Raw genomic sequence first — 22,512 nt, 5'->3', positions numbered from 1 at the left:
TTCACATGGACGACTCAAGTGAGTATTGTCTGTATGACACAGGATAAATTTGCGAAACTAATTATCTTACCCTGTTTGCTACAGGCCACACAGTCCAGCTTCCTGCAGCTCAGCTGGACCAACATCAAGCTGTTCCCAGTGACAACGCCGAACTGTCGGCCTAAAGCTCGAAGGACAATTTTTCTGATGCTTCCCAAATACTTGTGGGTGACAATCGCGGATGCATCAAATGAATATCAACGCTAGCAGCGGAAAATTCTCTCCTGGCCAGCTCGCAGAGTGGGACCAGCGTCAGCGTGCCCGCGCCCCAGCGTTCAGACCGAAGAGCCCCACCCAACGGCTACGAGAGATGCTAAATTCAAGGAAACCCAGCCCCACGAACTTGTCAACTTCATTGGGTTGCTATGTGCGCGTTGTCTACAAGAAGAAAGAGCCAAGAGGGCCTCGGGGCTCTTATCGTGTTACACAGTCTCGTGTGTTTTCGAATACGGCTGTAGCCACGAGGATGGATGATAAGCCGGTCTACTTCCTCAACAGGATGTTCAACGGCGCTAACTACAGTGGGTAGGCGCAATGGCGCACACATTGAGCAAGTGCTTGCTCCACAACTGGTTCGAGACTACCATGAGGGCATGGGTGGGGTCGATACGCATGACCAAAAACGCCTTCAGTGTTTCTCAATTCAAAAGGCCGTGCGCTTCGAGAAGTATTATCACACGATATTTGTCGGGTTGGTTGACATAGATTTGGTAAATATATTTATCATCTACTCGAAGCTGTTTGCACGCAAGTATCCGGGCAAACCCGTTCCAACACACGGTCAATTTATGGAGGAGATGCGGACCACGTTGCTGGCCGTTGGTCCCAGTGACTTCGAGGACGACCTGTCACTAGATGCATTATTTGGCAATCCGTCGCACGCCCACGTTCCGCTGCACCTGCCCGGCACGGGCTCGAACAGATTGAAAGCTTTCGGACCGTTCACCTTGGGGACAAGACACAGCGAAATAGGCGCCAATACGTATGTAAAGTGTGTTCCATCTTACGACGCGCGTTGAACAAGCCAGCATGGGAGACGACGTACCTTTACCAGACGTGTTCCAATGCCCACGGTAGCTGCATCATCTACCTCTGTCAGCGTGTCCATTAACATGATCATGTCGGCTCCGTGAATACGGCGACATACAGGCAAATCTGGCAGATTATGTGGAGAGATGACATCCACACGCCTGAAGGTGATCGCTATCTTCGCAGAGCACCGCAGGATGGACAAGGTAGTGTTGCAGATTCGGGTAGTGAGGATAATGAACTAATGAAATATTACTGTATCAAATGCAAAGGACAAAGCTAGCGCAAGGTGTTTGCATTATTGATGTGACGTACGCAGTTTCTTGATCAGCTCATCACCTTCAACCCGATGATTGTGATCGTATCCAACAAGTACAGGATATGGAGCTGCACTTTTGTTAGCGATACCGTGTAGGATACTCTACATCGTTGTGGTTAGGGGGACTTTCCACTGATCGTCCCAAAGCTCCGCAAATCCTAAAATCAAATACACTACAATCCTGTAGGCTACAGGATAAAAACGATCAAAATCGTGGTACCGAAGGGGTTAATCACGTTCACAGCAAAATTTGACTCGACGTCGATAGAAAACGCTATGCCACCAGCGGCAAATGGACTCGGTAAGGCACTCTGTTTCGACTTTAATTGATACTGCCCAAACTAACTAACATGAAAATTATGGTAGAATATGTATGATTGGAGCTAGTATTCTCTACATACAGAAAAGTGCACTGCGGGGGCATTTCGTGGAGGAGTCATTCGGAAAAAGGGTCGCTAGTCGAATAGGAAGTGAGGGTGATTACCACGGAATTTCGACGGACACCAATTTGAGTTATGACCAAACCCTCAATAAACACGATCTTTACAACGCACATCTTTTAGAGATCGTTCACGCACACAAGCCTGCCCCTTCTAGATGGCAGTCGTCATTGCCACAATGTATGGGCATCAGGTCTCGTATACCCCTCCCTACCACCCTGAACTTCAGCCAATTGAGCTGGTACGGGGCAATATAGAGGGGTAGGTAGGGAGGACTCCGGCAAAGACCATAGGAGAGGTGGAGGTAAAGGTAGCAACAAGCCAAGAGAGAATTCTGTCGAAGCGTGGAAGGCTGCTGACAAAGAGATACAAAAAGAAGAAGCTAAATACCTGCGCCCACTGGAGGTGAAGGATATCAAATGGACCAACGCAAGCGACGGAGAGGGCGAGAGTAATGGAATTGGTAGTCTAGCAAACAGTCTTTAAAATATAATACGGATAACTTTGCATTGATTTGTAGCGTTGCATTCACCATTTCGGGGTCTGTCCACCAGACTGTACCATTTATCCTCGACTACATGTGTTGCTCCGTATGCATTGTCGAATGAGCCAATGAAAACACTGCGTTGTCTGTTAATCCTATCTGAGCCGTTTCCCCAAACTTCTAAAAACTGAGAGAGATTTTTCAGATGTCTATAGCTCAAAACCGACGCAGAATCGGCGAAATCTGACCGCGCAATCGTATACTAAGGGTAAACGTTATCCTTATATCTAACTATCGTATATGGAAATGCATCATCTTCCTTGTGCAAATTAGGGGTAAACTTTGCTATCACCTATTTTGGCCTGTACAATAAGCCAGCTGAATTGCCACAGAGGCAACAAAGACTGGCCATCTGGAACCCCCTACGTGAAGCAGCCGATCTTGGACAGTATCACGGCTTTTATCGGAGCTCCCGAGTGTATGGCACCGAGTGGTTGAGATAGGGAGATCCTCTTGGGTGTTTACGGTGATCGTAGATATACCTGCACGCCCCGCTTTATATCTTTCGAACGCGATTCCGCATGAGATTCGTCAGTATCTGAAAACGCTAGCGTTCCGGTGTCGGAGTCTGCCACAGGGCTGATTTGGCCGCATCGCCTGCAAAACCTCGTTTTTCCTCTTAGCTCGCGCAGGTTCACGGTCGAGATGTCCACGTCGTCTCGTTATATTCGCTGATACGGCGCACCGGCTGATGACGTGGATAGACAAATTGTCTGCAATTTGGACTCACTCGTGGCATGTGGTACCACCGCGGATGCAAGTCGCAACTAGATGACAACAAGCACGTTTGTCTCAAAGTACAAACAGGGGCACGCCTTCGTGTTGGGTGTCCACAATCCACCCGCCAGCGGACATACCATCTAGTTGCTTGCGCCTAGCATTAGCCGACTAGAAAGACTGTTTTACAGACTTCTTTTCGGTGGCGGTAAGCTCAAGTGGTCGTTATAACACTCGGTACGGTATAAAGGGACAATTGAAATGCGAGGTAAAGGCTCAAATTCAATGCAGTCGCGCTTGAATAAAAGACAATACAGAAGCATCAAACTTTCAAATGCAGTCGAAAAGTTGCAAAAAGAAATTTCGCGGCTCAAAAATGCAAGGCATGCGCTTCTCAAATTTTCGATCAGTTCGTCCGGGGCTTGAGAGCCTTCAGGGCACTCCAATTTCAGATTGCGATGGTCTGCTCAAACGGGTTGTTAGTCACGGCGTACCCCCTCGGCGTATGAAATGCTTGTCATCTACGTTTCTCAATCCCCTGTTTTATCACATGATCTGCCAACTTCCGCACAGCAGATCCGCTAGGAAAACCTCTCCAGTTGCAAGGACGCGCTCATTGAATGCTTCAAAATCGATCCTGTGGAGCATAGTGAATGTCGTATAGACCCTCAAATACAAGACGAGTATCTTCGCAAGATACCCGAAATTGAACTGCATACGTTTAGACATTTTTCGTGACGTGAAATCAGTACATCAAAACAGTAGTATGAGGGAGTTCGATCACGCCGGCGTTGAACTGGTCCTTGTCGGCATCCATCATCACAAATTGTGTGTTAAAATGAGTTCCACAAGCCTCTTCACATACGTGTTTGATGTAGCGAATGCATAAGCCGATATCAAATTTGCGCTTCTGTGACGTGTAGAAGTACGCGAGTGGCAAAAGGTGCTAGATTTGGTCGGAATATCCGAATGCAAACACGAAGTAACCTTGAATCGCCATAATATGCGTACTATCCGCATGCAGCATGGTCGTGCAGGCACTTCAACTCTACACACTTAGGTTTCCGATTTGCAGGAGACAACTCAAACCGACGCGAAATAGAAAGGCCTCGGAACCATTACAAAGGAGTGAGACCACGCCAATGTTCCCCGAACATCCTTTCGGTTGGGAATCACATAAAATCATCATATCGAGATCTAGGATCGATGTTAGTTCCAGCGTGTCGTATAGGTGAGAACTACAAATCTCTATCATTGGATCCATCGGATTATTGGGGTGTTTTCATCATCAATATTTCACGAAGTCAATCGCTTGTTGGTCCTTCGGTGCAGGTCCCACCATATCTCCCTCAAAAACCATGGTACATATCACAGCGAAAAGCCATGCGGCGGTTGTTTTAATAGTTGTTGCATAATATAATTTTTCATTTCAGTTGTCACATTCTTCAGTAGTGGGTTAGCGGACCCGCAGCATGGGTGCTGCAGCTGAAAAAACTCGCAAGCCCCAGACGAAAGACACATGTTGAATTTGTATCTGCATGGACAGGTGGGATTAGTAACCTCGTCAAACTCAGAGCTGCCGGCACCTTGGATCGGCAACGACGTGACCGACACGTAGCTAACTGGACTCTCATCTCGTGTACAGAAGCTGAAAGGGAATAGACTCGGGCCAATAAATGGTCGAGTGTACGGTTGGGCGCGTCGCGTTTTTCTGTGCTGTGTACCAGCAGCGAATCACGATACTCTTTCAGGGCCTCAACCGTAGTTGGTATCAAAATTCTGAACCACTTTGGCCTGTGAGAGGTCTCAATTCCATCGGCGCTGTCGGAATCGGAAGACATATTCTCTCTCTCTCTCTCTCTCTCTCTCTCTCTCTCTCTCTCTCTCTCTCTGGTAACTCGAGAACCCCTAGGTCTACATACAATTCGAGCGGAGATGTAATCTAACTGATAGCTATTCCTACATTTCAGTGGTGGTTACACTTTGGTGTGGGTGGTCCGCCTTTTTTCAGGGTGACTTCAAGCGAACAGTCTTAGGGAGTCTTTGCCACGGTTACCTGTCGGGTTAAGTTAAGTCGGGCCTTAAGCCAACGACCCCCTGATTGGTCTAAATGACTTCACCGTAGGGTGTTATGTTAGCAACCTCTCCGATGCAGTTAACTCGTAACTCGACGGGTTAAAGCAAGACCGCACTCGCCTCCCCATGAGCGCCAAGGTGACGGCCGCCGTAGCAGCCGCGCAGGTACTGAAGTACTCTTGAACGACAGAGCTTCTGTCTACTCGACAGAATTTCTCCCCTTTTTCTTAGGTGGGCGACCGCGTTTTGAGCGATGTGTGCATGGCTCTTGCGGAGCTGACATCTCACTCAGCTGTGTTTGCTGAGAATCGCCATCCTGCGACGCAAGTGACAGCTCCAATAGCGAGGAATGTGCAAGCCAGTCACTCCCAAGAGCGCCACCCACCCCTTCTTCCTCAGAGAGAGAGAGAGAGAGAGAGAGAAGAAAAAACTGGGGATACCGCGAATCCTTCTGCTGTCTGGCCTGCGCCCCGCCGCCCGCCATCTGAGCGAAGAAGGCTGCAGTTTCCCTCCTAATGACTAGACTAGTGTCGAGTTGTTTAGACGAAACAAAGAGGACACAGCTTTAACTTTACAGCACCGACTCAACTTAATCCGACGGATAACCGTGGCAACGCCACATAAAATACGTGGTGCAACACTTTTTTGTTCAACAGCATTTAGCGGTGCCAAATCGCTCCACTCATCCCATTGGACATCAACCAGGATAGAAATCCGTGCGTGTGTTGGGGGGGGGGGATCGGATTTCGTGGTTTTCTGAAGGCTCATTGCGTAATATTTTAATATTCAGTATACAAACTCCAAGTTAAATTTAACCGCAAAATTGACGTAAGCTGTTATTTGATAATAAAATTATCAGACGGATTAAAAGTGGCCCGACCATCACAGTACACCATGCTCTTTCCAGTCTCTTCAGCGAGCACAGTGCCCACGATGAATTTGGCTGGCCTTCAGGCGGCTGAAGCGCGGCCAAACTCATACCCGGTCGCGCCTCTCCGAAGTAGCTTGTACAGCTTTGAACAGGGGACCCGAAAATAATATTTATATTTATCAAGGGCTTCGAGCCTGGATAAATTATGGCAAGTGTCGAGGCTGCACCAAACATACATTATGACCTGCGCGCAAGAAGGTAAATAAATAATTGAGTAATTGGTGTCAATAAGAACACAGAGCCACAGTTTTTTCGCACGTTCACGTGTATTGAATGAAGAGCGAAGTTACTAGTGCATGGCCTCATCAACCGTCTTGGCGTCCCAATAGGCAGCGTTTTCTCGTAAGAAAAGAATCATCTCCAAGGTGATTGGCATCAGACCACGACGTTCATGTCCGAACGTGATGCGAGCCACGCTGAAAACGCGCTCGACCTTGTTCGATGTCGCCGGGATAATGTGGAGCAGTTTGTACTTCGTCTCCTTCGCAGCCAACCGGCGGCGCTTTTGGAGCTGTTCAACGAAGGATTCCTCCTCCTCGTCATCGTTGGTCTCAGCAGGCTGGTTGCTCACAGCGAACGGTCAGAATCGACTTCTCAGCTCGTGTAAGTCGGGACGTGTTACCGCCCAGTACTTTTACGCACCCCGCCTCGAAGTCAGGACTATACACTATCTCAGCGCGGGGTCCTAAGTAACAGAGGTACATGCAGTATTAGTAAAAGAAAATTAAATGGATAATAACAAAAACGTACTGATGAAACGTGCGTAGTGCGGCTTTATGGAAATCAATCCATCCAGCCAGATTCGCGCATCCAGTAACGAGACGCCTTCACCTTGCAAGGCCTTTGACACTGACTCCACTTTCTTGAGGTCCTTGAGCAAGCCGCGCAGACGGCGGTTGCACGCAGGTGAAGGCATCAAATCGGCGATGTCGTCGTCCCTGCTGTCGATAAACTCGAGCAACTTGAAATATCGGTTCACCATGGCGAAGGTGGATGACTACCTCGTGTCCTGCCGAATAACCGGGCGGAGTTGCGTTTTCGCCCTAATAAAATAAAATAATTAAATGCAAAATTAATGATTGGTGTCGCTCAGATAAAATATGAAATACTCACCGTAGCTTTCCGACTGCGTCAGTGTTCGCAGCCGAATCATAAGCTTTTGGACAGTATCCAGTTCCTCCTCGTAGTCTTGCATGCCAGCCTGCACTGCTCGGTTAAGGCGGTGACTAGCACAGCCTGCGAGCGGCACGTCCACCAGCGTCGCTAGCCGCTTTTTCACCGAGCAGTTATCGGCTACCAAGAAGCAGCACTGATCCAGTTGCTTCCCAAAATCTCGGGGTAACATGGTTGTAAGGAACTCCATGTGGCCGCGCGGCTAGAGGTCCTCCTCCTCCTCCAGCAGCGGAGCCATGCAGAGCAACGGAATCTTCACCTCCCCTTCAACCTCGTAACAAGCATATACCGCAATGTAGTGCTCAGATGAATGCGTCCATCCATCAAAGATGAGGCCAACGCGGTCAGGCATCTCTAACGCGATCGAACGCTCGACCGCCTTGGTCAAGCTGGTCATCCCAGAGACAAGTGTCTTCACACAGATTGGATTGAGAGTTGAGTACCTGCGAACGGATTAGAAAATACTCAGTAGAAATTAATAAAATACAAAATACACCCGTAATTCTTACCGTCTAGCCGCCTCGTTTTCACAAATGAGAGCGGAAGATTGCTTTTGAGAATCCACTCCATCCAGCTAAAAAGGTTGAGAGAGGAACGGCGAACGTAGTTGAGAATCGACCCCGTTTCGGCAGAGGTAGCAGCAACCACGAGACTCTCGAAATCAGGATGCTCACTTCTAACATGTGGCACCAGATTTGAGAACCCATTGCGGCGAGCCTGCTTTCTAACAGTACCGCAACGACACCGATGATACTCAGGAACCACTTCATCGTATTCGTCTCTGCACGGCCGGAAGAAGAAGCCCGCCACTTGAGCCGGAGTGAAGGTGCGGGTGGGGCGTTGGGCACTAAATACCATGGTGGGGGTCACTACAAGAGGAAAAATTGAAAGTGGTCTTGCAGAAGTTTATAAAGGAACAGCAGAATGACTGGCTGGTGTCAAGTGGTCGCTGCAAGAAATAATTTAGGGTTTGATACACATAAAATTACCTGAAATAATGTGGCCCAACATAAATAACGGGCACATGATTGAGAAAATAAATAACTTGCTGTTATTTATCAAAATTACTGCAGCGACAATATTTTTTTCGGGGGCCCTGGCTTTGACTGAGATCAGCTTTGGTCCACTGGTCGTCTTCGGCTGACCCTGGTGCAGTTATTCACTTCTTGTTGTCAAGAAAACAAGTTGTACACCATAACGTTATCGCCAGGCAACCAATACACTACAGCGTCGTTGGCTACTCACTTGAATCTCCTGCCCTACTGCGCGCCTTGCTCGACGCGCTGGTAAAACTCCTTGTGCGCGGCGTTCTGCATGGCCGCGCTGTCCCTCAGTTGGCGGTTCAGCAGCTTCATGACGTGCGAGCCCTCCTGGATGTTCTCGATCGTGAAGGCCAGCGACTCGTTAATGAGGTCCAGCTTGTACAGGCTCTCGTCCAGCGCCTCGGACGAGCTGCCCGTGAGCGCCGCTCGCAGCGAGTCGTTCGCCGTCTCTGCCAGCAGCAGCAGCAGTCAGCACCGACCATCTCTGTTCAATAACAGCAGCCTACGCGCTACGCACTGAGCGTTTCCAGCTTCTGGTCCAGCGGCACCGGCAGCGTCGGCTCCTGCTGCGCCGCCGAGCTCTGCGCGCGGAAGACGAAGGACGACGACACCGGCACGGAGCCGGAGATGGACGAGGCCGCGCGCGCCGCCGTGACGGCCGCCAGCTCCGAGCCGCGCTCGCGCGCCTCCTGCAGCTTCTTGAAGGCGAAGCTCCGCAGCGCCGTCGTGTCCATCGTGGCAAATCTGCCGTCTGCTGATTGGCCGTTCCACTCGGAAATTTAAGTTAGCAGCAACCAAACTGAGACTGCCAGCATTTGACGCACTCGAGCAGTAGCCCAACTGACACTTGGGCTTTGACGCACTCGAGCAGCGATGCGCACGCGCATCTGGGAGGACGCCGCCGCCATGAGCGTGGTGAGCGTGCTGGGCTTCATCATGAACGACGACGGCGAGGTCGTGGGCTCGGAGCGCACGCAGGTGCTGTGCAAGCTCATGCCGTCCATCCACACGCTGTCGCACCGCGCGATCCTGGCGCTGCTTGTCACGCAGCTCAGCGACGCCGACGCCCAAGTGTATGCGCGACAGTCTATCCATCTATCTGTCTATCCAGCCAGCCAGGAATCTGCCTGGTTGCAAGGCACATAGACTCACTCGTTGCCACGCACACGCAGGTTCTTCGCGGAGGGCGGGCTGAAGGTGCTGAACGCGTGGCTGGTGGACGGCGTCGCCCGACGCGAGCCGGGGCTGTCCAAGGAGAAGAAGCGGGTCGAGATGTTCTCCCAAGTGCGCGCGCTGCTGCGGGTGAGCAACGCAGAGTGCAGGAGTTGAGGTGATGGGATCTGACCTGTGTGCTGCTGGCTGGCTGCTGCAGATTCTCGACGTGAACGTGCAGACGGACGCGCAGAGGAAGCAGAACTCGTACCTGACGCCCACCTTCGCCAAGGTCATCGAGCTGCTGGACAATGCCGGACCAGGTAAATGCAGCTGGAATGTTATGTATGTTGTGGTGCTACCGTTGACAGCGCCCCTCTTTTTGCTGCTCAGACTATGCGGCGGAGTGGAGTCGTCTCAACATTTATCGCCGTCACTTCGAGAGCTCGTGTGGCGTGCCGTCGACTGTGAAGGATAGCCGTAGCGAGTCTCGACGAACTGCCAGCAGCTTTGCGAACGGCAGCAGCTCTCGCAGCGGCAAGTCCTCGAGTGACAGCTCGTCACAAAACTCGTTCCTGTCTTCTTCGTCCACGACTGCCACGACGCCGACAAGCACCACTACGACGTCTCGGAAGGTGACCAGTTCGGGGTCCTCGGCAGGAGCCACGTCCACGACAAGCTCTTCCAGCACAGCTACAACGAGCCATCGGATCGGGGCTGCGTCCGTGCTACAGTACCAGAAGAAATCGTTTCTGCAGAAAGATGGGGGGCCTAGCAAGCAGGACCAGGACGATCTCGAGGAATACGTGGAGGACGATGACGAAGAGATGCTGCTCGCCGATGAAGGCGTGATCACTAACGTGAACCAGGCTGCGCTGAGTGCTTCCCTGGAGCAGAAAATCAGAGGAAACGGCCACGATATGCAGTACGGAGCGCGTTCGCCCTGCCGGAAATGCAAGCGCATGGTTTCAAAGCGTTGTACACACTGCGAATTCTGCGCCAAGTGCGGGCAGAAGGATAGGTGCGAGCCGATCAGCGTGAGCCCAGCGCCTTCGCCTGGAGGCAATGGTAATGGGAAAAAGACCGTAGGAAATGGTGTTGGAGGCAAGTCGCTCTCAGTGAAGGACCGCAATGTGCAGGTGCTAGGATCAGTGATGGACGCAGCCATCTACCACGCCTTCCGCCAGGAAGACTTCCACTCCGTTTTCAGTCTGATCCAGAACGGGATGGACGTGAACTTCCAGCGGATCGAGTCCGATCGCTCGTCAGCCCTGATGGCTGCAGCACACCACGGCCGCGATGATGCTGCTAGCAAGCTGTTAAGCCTCGGTGCAAACCCGTGCCTTGAGGACCATACTGGCAATAAGGCGTGGAACTTTGCCGAGCGACGAGGGCACACGGAGCTCATGGAGAAGCTGAAGAAGTGTTGCGAGGAATGGGAGCAGAAACACAAGGATGCGGATGTGGACATGCAGCAGCCATAGGGTTGCCAATGAATGGAGCTTCGCCATATATCGATTACAAAGTGGGCACGAAACATGCGGCGAATCTTCTACTGTACTGATGCAGCACTTAGTCCACATTGTGTTGGTGGTGGAAATGACTGCAGAGCATTTTTCTTTATGGTTTATCTGAGCAATGCAATTCTCTGAGCATCTACACCTTGTGCTTTGCTTTTCTAGATCAGAACTTCCAGTCAGGGTCCACGTCCATGGCCCACACGAATTTCTCTCGCAGTGCCTTGGAGAACACTGCTGAAATCGGCACCTCGTTCTGTAATAAGGTACACAGGGAGAGAGTAAGAAAGCGGCACATCCAAAACTAAGGAACTGGCAGAAGAAATGAACTTACCCTTTTGCACCATGCGACGGTGATGCGCGGGTCCATGTAGTTAAGCTTGGACGTGCCAAGAGCGACCTCCTTGTTGTCCGTCTTATCTTGAAGGCGCAGGGACAACGCCTTGATCTTCTTCTTCCAGTTTTCAATCTTCTTCGCGACTTGGTCCGCCGAAGGCGTCCGCTGGAACAAATGAGCCTGAGCCTTCTTTGCCAAAGCATCTTCATCCTTGTCGCCGGTCGGCTTCTCTTTCTTCTCCTTCTTCAGCTTAACGCTGCTAGCCTTACCCTTCGAAATTAGCGTCTGCATCTGCTTCAGATCCTTCAGCTGGCCCTTTAGTTGATCGAGTTGAGCGTTCATCTTGTCTAGCGTGGTGTCAAATGACTTCGGTGCTGTACGTTGGTGATTACAGAGAATGGCAACCTTCCGGTTGGCATCATTGTACAGCACAACCTTCGGTGCCACTTCCATTTTGCCTTGCGGATCCAGCTCCTCTCCCGATGGTCCGGGCAGCTCTTTCTCCAGTGTGAACGACGCATTAAACGTACGGAACACCTTTGCACTGAGTCCAGGCATGAGCGAGCTCAAGTGCTTGTTCAGCTCCGTGACGGACAGCTCATGGAAAACCTCCTCATTTTTATCCTTCTTGGCGCAGAACTTCTGCAGATTCTGGTACACTTGCTTGCCGACATCGCCGTATTGGGCGAGCTCAACGGTGTTGTTGTATGGCATCGAGTCTTTACCGAGGAAAGACAGTGTCAGAGCACAGTTCTCATCGTTGAAGGACATGTGCTCCACGCGTAGACTGCAGCAACCCACTGTGTCGGCCTCGTCCTCTCCCTTTTCGTTTCCCACACGCAGAGCTAGAACATCAATAACCCACATAGCTGTCGAGCGCTGCTTCGTGAACATATCCTTGGCACGCAGGCCCTTTGTGTAGTCTCGGCGAATTTTATCAATGCAGTTCTTCAGTCGTCGAGCCTTTTCGTACTTGGCCAAATCTGACTTGCCCTTGAAACTGGAGCTAGCCGCAAAGAATACATATTTGATGCCGCCCATGACATTCTCGTTCCAGTACGCCAGCCATGACACTGTATCGCGGTGAATCACTTGCTTCCACGCGTGGCCCGGCACATTGCAGATCGGCACACGGTCCGAAATGCCCACATTGACTGTCACATCCTCTGGCATCACGCGCTCTTTGAGGGTACCAGTCTTCGGGTGTTCACCACGTCCACGGAAGAGCCCAGGCGGCTCGATGCGGAAGTTGCCTACCTTCTCTAAATGACCATCGACAAACGCAAAACCGTTCGTGAACACTTCCATCTCTCGCTTCTCCTTCTCCGGCTGCTTCTCCTCCTTCGTCATGCTCCTCTTCTCCTCCCGCAGCTTCTCCAAATACGCCGCAATCTTTGAAAAGTCGCAGGCCTCGAAGCTCTTTACCTCGTGCTGCTTGCCCAGCACCTTCTTGAAGTCCGTGAAGAAGTTTATGTTGAAGATCTTGGCCGTCTTAGGGTTGCCGAGCTGGGGGCCGTCCTTGGGGATGCCCGCGTAATAACTGGCGACCTCCTCCTGGGTGGGGGTGAGCTTGATCTCCTTGCCGTTGTACACCAGCGGCACGTGGTGCGGCTTGTACGGCGGCGGGAACATGACGCCGTTGTGCTCCAGCGTGCGCCACTGGATGCCCTCGGGCAGCTCCTCGGCGTTCCACCAGCGGAAGGACTTGATGGCCATGTCCAGGCGTTCGGCCTTGGAGTGCACCTTGAGCTTGCGCACGTTGGCGCCCTTCTCCCTCTTGACCCGTGCCTTGCTGTTGGCGGCGGAGGAGCTGGCCTTGGTCTTCCTGCTCTTGGCCGAGGCGGAGGACGACGCGGAGGCCGCCGCCTTGCGCTTGACGCCCGTCTCCTTCTTCACGGCGGCCTTCTTCTTGTCTGCTTTGCTGCTGCTGGCCGCCTTCTTCTTCCTGAGCTGCACCAGTGGCGTGCTGTCCGAGTCCGAGTCCGAGTCCACCACGCGCGGCTTGTCCTGCTTCGCCCCGCGCCTGGACGAGGGCGACGCGCTCTTGGGCGTGGCCGGCTTGCTCTTCTTGCGCAGCATGGCGATGGGGATCTGGTCGTCGTCGCTGCTGTCCATGGGCCTTGCGCGATGTCTGGGGACCGCAGGGGAACGAAAATGGTTAGAAGAGAGAGAGATCGAGCGATCTTGGGGGATTATGCGGGGCTCCTGACGGCTGCTGAGGACACGGCCGTGCCCCAGTCGATTGCGCAGTGTACCGCCTGCAGCCGTCTGTCGCCTCCCCTCCCCTCGCCAGGCCAGGGACTCGACTCACCTGCCCCCCCGAGCCGCTTCCTGTCTGTCGTGTCTGTCACGTTACAATGGCTTTACTGGCGACGCTTGCCGGGGTATTTTTCCGGGGTTTTACGCCACACCAACTGTACACAAACACGTATGTTCAGAGTTAGTCGGAAGTACTCAGGTGCGTTGAAGTAGACATGGAATGCTTGGTGCCTTGTGTACATGAACAGCGTTTAATCTACCTGTGCGCACTTGCTGGCCTCTTTTTTGAGGAGATCGAGTCGATACAAACAGTCTCTAGGTTAATAAATTGCACGGCGAGGTGCTTAGCACGATGTGGATACGCCTCTTGCTTCGTTCGTCAAAAGGAGACATTCAGTTAGTTGGTGGTGGTCCTTCGCACATTTAGCGGCCGCAGCGGGTTGAGCTTCTTCGCCTTCTTGCGGCTGGTGATGATCAGGGCCGTCAGCATGCTGTTCGCGTGGACGACCTCGTTGGCGCCAGTCATGACACCTTGCTGACCGTGCGAAACAGACAATAGCGACGCTCCTTGAGGGAAAGCACTTCCCGTCGCATCAGCCACCGCATTCAGGTCACCTTGCAACACGCGGTCGTAGCTCATGCCAACGCTGAGGAAGCAACCGATGACATCCTGGAGATCCATGGTTGGAATGGATATCCGAACAGCATCCCGTAGTCCGCGTCGCGCCTTTGAGGCCACACCCCGTGGCGAAAGAGCCATCATGTGCAGACGTTCACCCAGACGAACCTCGGCGCCCAAGTGAAGCGAGAGATCCCGCGCAGACGTCTCTGGCTGCAGAATCTGGTAACTTGGGCAATTCCGTTTAATTCCCCGGGGAACTGCAGCACGGCGCTCACGCGCCACAGGATAGTAAGCGGGCATCAAATTCGACTCGAGGTTAAACTTGTCTGGTCGCTGCGTCATCTCGGTCAACATGCCGTGTGTTGCCTCGTTAATAGCCTCCAGGGCCGGCTTGTGGTCCAGAGCAAACAGGTCGCGGCCACTTGCCTTCGTGACGACGAAGCTCTTGTCGGTTGCATCATAGCAGGTGAATAACGCGTGTGCAACTTCCACGCTTGGGCAGCAGATCGCAAAACACACACCGTGCTTCGTCACGCAGCCCACATTGCCGCCTTCCGAACACAGCTGCGTTGCATACCCACGGCTTTTCTTGACATTTCGGGACGAGCTACCGCCGACGACTGAGTAGGAGCAGTCAACGATCTCATTCACTGCCCGCGCTATTTGCTCCTCCTCGCCATCCCGTTCATCGTCAACATCGTAGGTGTCAACCCCACCTCCCATCACAGTCCATATGAAGTCGGGACTCTCCTCAGGCTCCATCGCTAGCATCCCCATGCCGTCTAAAAGACATCTGCGAGCGGCTTCACGCGGGTTCTCGAGGTCCAAGTCGGCATTCAGGATTGCGTAGGATCCTTCGGGGTCGTAGATACCCCACAGCCCAACACTTGGGCCGTGTGATCCTGTGTTGCTATGCTGTCGGTAACGGGAACTGTTACTGCTGCTGCTCCTGCTCATGCTCATGCTCATGCCCAGCGCTGGCGAGGAAGCACCAACATACACACCACCGCTGGATGTGCCACCCATGAAAAGTGTGTCAGGAGCGGCACGGGCCAGCGCTTCATACACTGCTGCACCATTGTGGTGGTGTGAGTACGATACCAACATGAAGTGAGGAGCTTGGTCACCCAAAGCGCTCACAAGCTTTCCAAACGCCGAAATAGTGGCAGCAAAAGTGTCCGGATCGTTCGACACCGTACTTGCCACTTGCACATCGCACTTGTACACATTCGCCATTCTAGGAATATGCGCAGAGCGACTCGCAGCAAGCTGGCTCGTCGCGAAATCATTAATCACCGATGAGAACCGCGAGGAGGCACCAGCAGGTGAACGTCCGGGTTCTCCATTCGACATGAGGTAGCTCCTTGCCTGCAATGAGCAACTCGTACAGAGTCGCGCGTGGGTCTCAGGTTGGGCACCAGGCTGCAGGGTCCATTTACGACTGCACTGCCCGCAAACTGCCTCACCACAAGCCCGGCAATGATGCTTGGACTTGACAATCGAGAAGGAGCAAATACAAATCGCGCACTTGTTGCCACGCGCTGCTTTCCACTGGTTCTTAGGCAGCACCACAATGGGGCGGAAAAGCGTGTTGAATAGTAGCTCGCGAATGCCAAGAAGCCGCTCAGTGAAGTTGTGAATGATCTTTGCCCCCACAGCGCTGGTGAACTGCTTCTGGAAATCAATGACCATCATGACGCTCACTTCGTACGTGCCAGAGGTGTCATTCGACGGCGAAACCACATATACACCCTTGTTGATCACCGCCCGCTTGCATTTCGCCACACTGGGGGGAATCGCAACATCCTCACCGGCGAGTCGGATCGCGAGCTCGTCTCCCTTAAACGATTCCACCGACCGAATGTATCCATACCCCCGTTTCCGTCCATCGGCCAACGCTTCAATATTGGCGTACTCCACGAAGAAAAAGTCCACTGGTTTCACAAACCGCCCGGCGAATCTGCTCGCGTGCCACTTCACTTGCAGCTGCGGGAACGAGTCGCTCGAGTCTTCATCCACGCTCGACGTGTCATCGTGACTGCCGCTGCCAGTCGTCGTGGCGGAAGCACCCGACGGAAAGAGCAGCGTCTGCCCCGAGTTGGACATCGTCGACGGTGCGCGCTCCGGCAGCTCCATGCGCTTGATGACCGCCGCGTGCAACAGACCGGGGAACACCTGCGACTCGATGTCGAAGTAGCTCCTCGAGTTGCTGGGCGACAGATACTCCATGATGGTCCCCACATGGGCCTTCACCTCGCACGACACGCGGAAGTAGAGCTTGGTGGACGCGTCCTCCTCCGCTGGCAGGTTGGCGGGTCTGTACACGTGCACGTCCTGCGTCTTCCTGGCCAGCTTCCAATTGATGCGGCCGCACATATTGGTGAGGTCCATGGCCTCGTGCGCCTTCTCCTCCAAGCGGAGGGCGATGTTGGCCGCGTCCTTGCAGGCCTGCGAGACCTCGGTCTCGGCGGCGGCGGTGTGTTTCTTGAGCCCGGACGACGAGCCGCCGAGGCCGCTGCCGTCCAGCTTGAGCGAGCGCGTGCTGTCCATGAGCTCGTCCACGTGCAGCCGGCCCTTCTCGCCGCGGCCCGTGCGCCGGTCCTCCAAGTCGGGGACGCCGTCGTCCTGGTTGCTTTGCTGCACGTCGCTGTCGCGGCTCAGCCCCTGCGCGCGCGGGTAGCTGCCCAGCGAGAAGGTCATGTCGAAGGAGCTCGGGCGCATGGGCTCCACGGTGTCCACGCCGTCCTGGTCCACGCCGTCGAGGCGGAAGCGATCCATGCTTCAGTCAGGCTTTGGAGGCGCGTATCTTGCTGCGAGTATCGGCTGGGGATTCGCTGCTCGCAGGCGTGACGTGACGTTGCCACCAGCTTCTCTCCGAGGCGGCAGGCGGCGGTTTCCTGCTCCTCGTGATGCAAAACGCCGAGTGAAGGCCCAGCTGGTGTCGTCGGTGCAGTGGTACCAAAAGGCCGGTACGCACAATGACTCGGGCCCAGTATGCCGCGCCACGTTCCGACCCTACAACCCTAGCGCCGTCGTCCGCTCGCGCCTTGCAGTGCACTTCGAGCAAGAGCATGGCCTCATGGCGCACGGAATTCAGTGCCTGGGACGTCCTCGCTCAGCAGAGCACACTCGCGCTGCTGCCTTGCGGGTGGAATGACTAGCCAAACACCCGATCGGCTGGGTGGTTGCAAGTGCCAACATTGCTGCTAGCTGGATGGCGGGTGTTCGCGCTTTTAGGCGCGGCACCACCACCACGTTCTGTCGAGGCGTCGTACTTGACCCCGGCGTCGTTTATGGTGGATATCGCCAATGCGCGTCACCCGGCTCGCGGCCTTGCTGCAGTACAGCCCACCAACTTTTAAAATCCGGGTCGCGGCAGGTTGACGACGTGACCAGCGGCGTTTGGCTGCGAATGAGCGGTGGCGTCACGGTGGCACCGTGACGGTGCGATCTCGCCGATCTCGTACTTCTCGCGCGTCGACCAGATGGATATTCGTGCCGAGCAGCTTCCGCTCTCGGCTTCTTTATTTCTTGAGTCAACGCCCGCGGGGATTTTCTCTCCAAGTGGACAATCCACCGTACGGCTAGTCGAGCTTGGCCATTCCACGCCAACGCGGTGCGGAGAGAGCCTCCGAAGTATACGCTGAAGAAGCTAGGCGGGCGTGTTGCTAAAATGGACCTGCACAGCACCGAAGAGCGTGTTCGCTGATGACGATCAAAACCATATGCAGCTTGTCCGTATTTTTTTTTCAATTCGCCACCTTTTCGACCTGCAAAGCACACTGAACCTCGAATTTGATGTTCTGATGCACGTTTGCTAGATCTCCTGCTTATTGCCTTGAGAACTGTGAAAAATATTGCCATGTTGAGCTGTTCAAGTCATCCACGCAAAGGTAAACGTGAATTCATGCCTGCGACAGAATACATTTTGTTCTCGTCGGGGCTCTCCCGAACAACACATCGGCTTTTCTAATTTGAATATGCAGATCTAAATCTGAACCATCGTAAATGGGCAGAACTGACATTGTGTACGAACATTATTTGATGTGTCTTCACAACACATTCTCCACGCCACTCACCACCGGTTTCGTGCCAGTTTTCGGGCAGAGCTATATTACGCTACACTAGATTTTACTATGCAATGGAAATACATGCCTGCAGAGTCCTATCCTCCGCACAGTCATTCTAGTCCTCACTTTAGCCTTCGCCCGTTCGTTCTCACGTGACCACCAAGCGCCATCCCCCACCCCACCCACCAGCTCCGCCTCCTGCCGCCATGGTATCTGCGCGTCAGTATGATGTCGACGACGAGAGCCTCTTCACAATAGCAAAGGTGAAGGAGGCTACCTGCGAGGAGGCTTACTGAGCAGAGTAATGCAAGGTGGTGGAGTTGATAGACAAGATCAAGTTATGTCCACTATAACGTATGTCCATACGGCTCAACTTCGAGTGAAATCGGTGGCGCTTCTGTCACCATACGCAGCATGCTACAGATAAGAAGGTCAGCCTAGGTATACTGACCAACTCGTTCATCAGCGAGGCCAAGCTTAGCCTATGTAGTGCCGTGCGCCTGCTGCTGGTATGGTGCATGCGCCTTGCACACGGTGTAACGACCTCGACGGATTCTCGCATGAGGCGCTTCATTACTCGTGGTGTGAGACCATCCGGCGCTGGAACAAGATGACCTGCGAAGATCAGAGCTTGCGACTTGGCTCACGTGCCGCGACGGATCAGGATCGGATGTGTTCCATCCGTGTGTCGGAAGGTTGTGCGTCATGTGGGGCGTCTCGGATCAACATCAGCTCAGTGGGAGGCGAGCGTCCGTTTGGTGATGAAGATGCGGGATGGATCGCCAAGCACAAGCCCTTTCGCTCCGATACTGCTCGAGCAGTTAATCGCGACAGCGCTCTTCGCGTTTGCGCCCGCATTCTCATTTCACCAGCCGACTGGCGCACGCCGCGGGATCACTAGCAGCCTCGGACACTCTCTCGTACTCGGGAACAACGTCTGGGACGTCACGGAGAAAGTTGGCGCGATCCTCCCACGTATCACCTTCAGCAGGAAACCCAAGCCAGCATACCCGATGCTTACGCGCAACCGGTAAAGGTGACCAGCCGGGTGACTATCATGGGCGTGGTCTCGTGTGACAGGAAGATCTTGGTGCGCCAAAATATGGTCTACAATCCAGCGGATCTCGCCCGCCGAATCAATAGCCAGCAGCGGTCCCTCGCGGCGATACTGCGCACGGTTGGCCGGGAGTGGATGAAGTTGATTATGCTGTGAATCGATCTTGGGACACTCAGGCTGATGCTGAGCAGGTGGAGGAACGCGCCTGGCGCGCGGAACGTGCCGCGACCGAGTTTGTTCAGTCCAACCATGAGTTGCTGACGTGTCTACGGAACTTGGAGAGTCGCGCTGTCGGATCAGATCAGTCTGGGGAACGTCTACGCGAGTAGGCGCCTGGTTCGGATTGTTCGATGGCTCGTGTGGCACGTCCGGCTGAGCGCCAGAAGAGCGTTCTGCTAGGGGTACCTGGCGAACCGAACCAGGGATCACGATCGACCGCTAACGCTTAAGGCTGCGTTCTCTTTCAAATTTATTGCCAATAATTGGATAAACTTTATATTGTTTTGAGGTCAGCGAAATCCAGAAATAAACATTTCTATTTAAAAACTGATTATTTATTGTATTGCATCATTCTTTTTACCTCAGACACTCACTGGACTATTGAATCAAACGAACTCACCGGCCAACGTCGACATACATTAGTTACTGTAAAATGCAGTGCAGAGCTCTCACTGCTGCTCGTATCGGATTGATGTGTTCATTTCGTGTACGCGACCAGTACCGCCCCAGCCACAACGCGTTTCATCCTCGTGACCCCAACTCACCAACCGACTTCAATTCACCGAGGTGTTCGGCGTGTGGACTGCCTTGTAGCTCGGGTCCACGCCGTCTTCCTTCGCGACGCCGTCCTCGTCCAGCGAGCTCAACTCCTCCAGCGTCAGATTCTTCGTCTCGGGCACCCAAAACGAGAACAACAACCCGAAGAAGCAGCACGCCGCGAATATGTAGAGCACGCCCTTGAAGCCGAACGAGCCCTTGGCGATGACCGCGAAGCACTGCGCCGCAATGATAGCGCCCACCTTGCCCGAGGCGGCGGAGATGCCATGGCCCGTCGAGCGCACGGCCGTGGGGAAGACCTCGGCCGGGATGATGAAGGTCGTGGCGTTGGGGCCGAAGTTGAAGAAGAACTGCGCGAACGAGTACATGACGACGAAGAGGGCCGTGTTGTTGGTTTTGAGCTCGTTGAGGAAGATGGCCATGAAGAGGAAGAGCAGCGTGAGCAGCGAGAAACCCATGTACTGGATGGGCTTGCGGCCCCACTTGTCCACGAAGTAGACCGTGAACCAGTAGCCGGGCACCGTGCCCGCCAGGTTGATGATGGCCGTGCCCACGGAGCGGTTCCACAGGTCGTCGTATATCTTCTGATTGCCCGTGGACTTGGCGGCGCCGTAGCCGATGATCTCGAGCACCACGGACGTGTTGAGCGACGTGCCGTAGTAGCCGATGTCCAGGAAGAACCAGGCCGCAGCACAGCCGATGAGCACCTTGAGGTTGGCCCACTTGTTGAAGTAGTTGCGGAACGAGTAGGCGAAGTTCTGGAAGAAGCCCGACTTGCTGTCGCCGTGGCTGTACATGTCGGTGGTGAGCTGGTCGGAGGCCAGGAACTGCGTGGCGGCGCGCGCGCCTTCCTCAGCGTCCTTGAGCACGTCCATGGCGTAGCGCGGCGTCTCCGGGATCTTGAGGCGCCAGTACACGGCGGCCAGCGCCGGCACCGCCCCGAAGGCGGCGAGTGTGCGCCAGCAGTAGCCGAGCGACGACGCGCCGTTGTCGAGGATGCTGTCCTTGGCGGCGGCCAGCACGATGATGGCCATGACGGCGCCCGCGATGATACCGAAGCCCTGCATGGCGAAGACGGTGGCGATCATGGTGCCGCGGCGCTTGGACGACGCGAACTCGCTGGTGATGACCGCGGACACGGGGTAGTCTCCGCCGATGCCGACGCCCAGCACGAAGCGCCAGATGCTGAGCATGATGAGCAGGTTGTTGCCCTCACCGTTCACGGGCCACGACGCGAAGGCGCACAGCAGCGCGCCGCCGATGAGCACCATGAGCTCGATGCCGTAGATGCGCTTGCGACCGAGGATGTCGCCGAGGATGGCGAAGGAGATCTGGCCCACGGCGTTGCCGTAGGACGAGGCAGCCTTGACCCAGCCGTCGGCGCGCGACGTGAGGCTCGACTTACCGAAGTACTCGTAGGCGATCATGGGCACCATGAGGCCGATCACGAAGTTATCGTACGAGTCCACGAAGAAGCCCGAGCCGACCACGAGGATGGCCTTCACGTGGGCCTTGGAGAACTTGGCGTTGTCGAGCGCGCTGAGCGCGTCGAAGCGCTTGTTGGTCGGAGACTGCGAGACCTCGGCCATTGCGTTGGCAAGGGGTATGCTCACTCGCTCGCTTTGGGTAGTGCTTGCTGCGCGGGTGCACGGCAGATTGGAGAATGGACCGTGGAGATCCTCTTCACCTATAGGTGGTGATCTAGTGGCCAGGCCGCCAGCGTCAGTGAGTCGGGCAGGCAGCCGTTGGTGAGGCGGGTGCATCCGACGAGAGCCAGGTGGTGGTGAAGTTGGGTTGGGCTCATCGCCACGCGGTGGAGGCCCTCGTCCACTTTTGTGAGGGCAAAGGTGCATATATCGCCATGAATGCAGCGGCGCAGGATTCGGCCACCATCGGGGACCTCGTCCTGCGCTGTTGCTCGCGCGCGGCCGAATCTGTTCGCTGTTATACGGAACCCGCGGACCAGCGGCGACGCTCGCGATGGTCAGATGAGGATGGTCGTCTTGGAGGCGAGATTCGCCAGGCGCGCGATCGCAGTCGCTCTCGGGTTTCGGGCGATCGGAGACCTTCAAGGTGCGCTGGCATGGTGAATTAGGGTTCTCTCGAATCTCGAGCCCAGTGGGACGCGGTTCGCTGAGTTTTTCTTAGCTCGTCGTGCCGGTCGATGCCAACGGCTGCTCCGATTGTCCGTTCCTGGCTGGCAAGGCGGTGAGGCTGTAAGCAGCGCAGCGGCGCCTGCTGAGCCTTGGGGCTGGGCTGCTGCACACTTGAATGGGGTTAATTAAACCGGGATTAAACAGATTAATAATGGTAAGTACCAGCAGATTACTTGCGCCGTATCTGCCGGGGCCCGCGGAGGGCATGGACTGGGCACTGAAAACTGCCTGAAAGTGACGTTTCCCGCGCCAGG

General features: G+C 54.4%; 6 protein-coding genes across 7 annotated transcripts; 1 reads left to right on the top strand and 5 right to left on the bottom strand.

Moving 5' to 3' along the window:
• Positions 1–6,384: 6,384 nt before the first annotated feature.
• Positions 6,385–7,077, bottom strand: IUM83_08393 (Tubby-related protein 3; the record flags this gene model as incomplete). Its single annotated transcript, XM_067932766.1, has 3 exons — positions 6,385–6,654; positions 6,728–6,780; positions 6,846–7,077. 3 exons carry the CDS (start codon positions 7,075–7,077, stop codon positions 6,385–6,387), a joined length of 555 nt encoding a protein of 184 aa, XP_067783508.1.
• Positions 7,078–8,527: 1,450 nt separating this feature from the next.
• IUM83_08392 (uncharacterized protein) lies at positions 8,528–9,045 on the bottom strand (the record flags this gene model as incomplete). The annotated part of the gene is made up of 2 exons (XM_067932765.1): positions 8,528–8,760; positions 8,829–9,045. 2 exons carry the CDS (start codon positions 9,043–9,045, stop codon positions 8,528–8,530), a joined length of 450 nt encoding a protein of 149 aa, XP_067783507.1.
• Positions 9,046–9,184: 139 nt separating this feature from the next.
• On the top strand, positions 9,185–10,947 carry IUM83_08391 (yth domain containing 2; the record flags this gene model as incomplete). Its single annotated transcript, XM_067932764.1, has 4 exons — positions 9,185–9,384; positions 9,484–9,613; positions 9,684–9,786; positions 9,857–10,947. The coding sequence occupies 4 exons, from the start codon at positions 9,185–9,187 to the stop codon at positions 10,945–10,947; spliced, it is 1,524 nt and encodes a 507-aa protein (XP_067783351.1).
• Positions 10,948–11,146: 199 nt separating this feature from the next.
• IUM83_08390 (DNA topoisomerase) lies at positions 11,147–13,432 on the bottom strand (the record flags this gene model as incomplete). Its single annotated transcript, XM_067932763.1, has 2 exons — positions 11,147–11,236; positions 11,315–13,432. 2 exons carry the CDS (start codon positions 13,430–13,432, stop codon positions 11,147–11,149), a joined length of 2,208 nt encoding a protein of 735 aa, XP_067783509.1.
• A 541-nt stretch (positions 13,433–13,973) lies between these two features.
• On the bottom strand, positions 13,974–16,976 carry IUM83_08389 (uncharacterized protein; the record flags this gene model as incomplete). Of its 2 annotated transcripts, none has more annotated exons than XM_067932762.1 (2): positions 13,974–15,052; positions 15,665–16,976. In XM_067932762.1, 2 exons carry the CDS (start codon positions 16,974–16,976, stop codon positions 13,974–13,976), a joined length of 2,391 nt encoding a protein of 796 aa, XP_067783470.1. The 2 variants fall into 2 exon arrangements, with proteins under 2 accessions (XP_067783470.1, XP_067783469.1); XM_067932761.1 differs by lacking the exon at positions 13,974–15,052 and adding an exon at positions 15,634–15,655 and having other exon boundaries at positions 15,727–16,976.
• Positions 16,977–20,098: 3,122 nt separating this feature from the next.
• On the bottom strand, positions 20,099–21,691 carry IUM83_08388 (Phosphate:H+ symporter; the record flags this gene model as incomplete). The annotated part of the gene is made up of 1 exon (XM_067932760.1): positions 20,099–21,691. One exon carries the CDS (start codon positions 21,689–21,691, stop codon positions 20,099–20,101), a length of 1,593 nt encoding a protein of 530 aa, XP_067783460.1.
• Positions 21,692–22,512: the final 821 nt, after the last annotated feature.

Source organism: Phytophthora cinnamomi (genome assembly GCF_018691715.1).
Source record: "Phytophthora cinnamomi strain GKB4 chromosome Unknown Contig99, whole genome shotgun sequence".
Lineage (NCBI taxonomy): Eukaryota > Oomycota > Peronosporomycetes > Peronosporales > Peronosporaceae > Phytophthora > Phytophthora cinnamomi.
The sequence above is the reverse complement of the archived record's forward strand: the minus strand, read 5'-3'. Positions and strand labels throughout refer to the sequence as shown.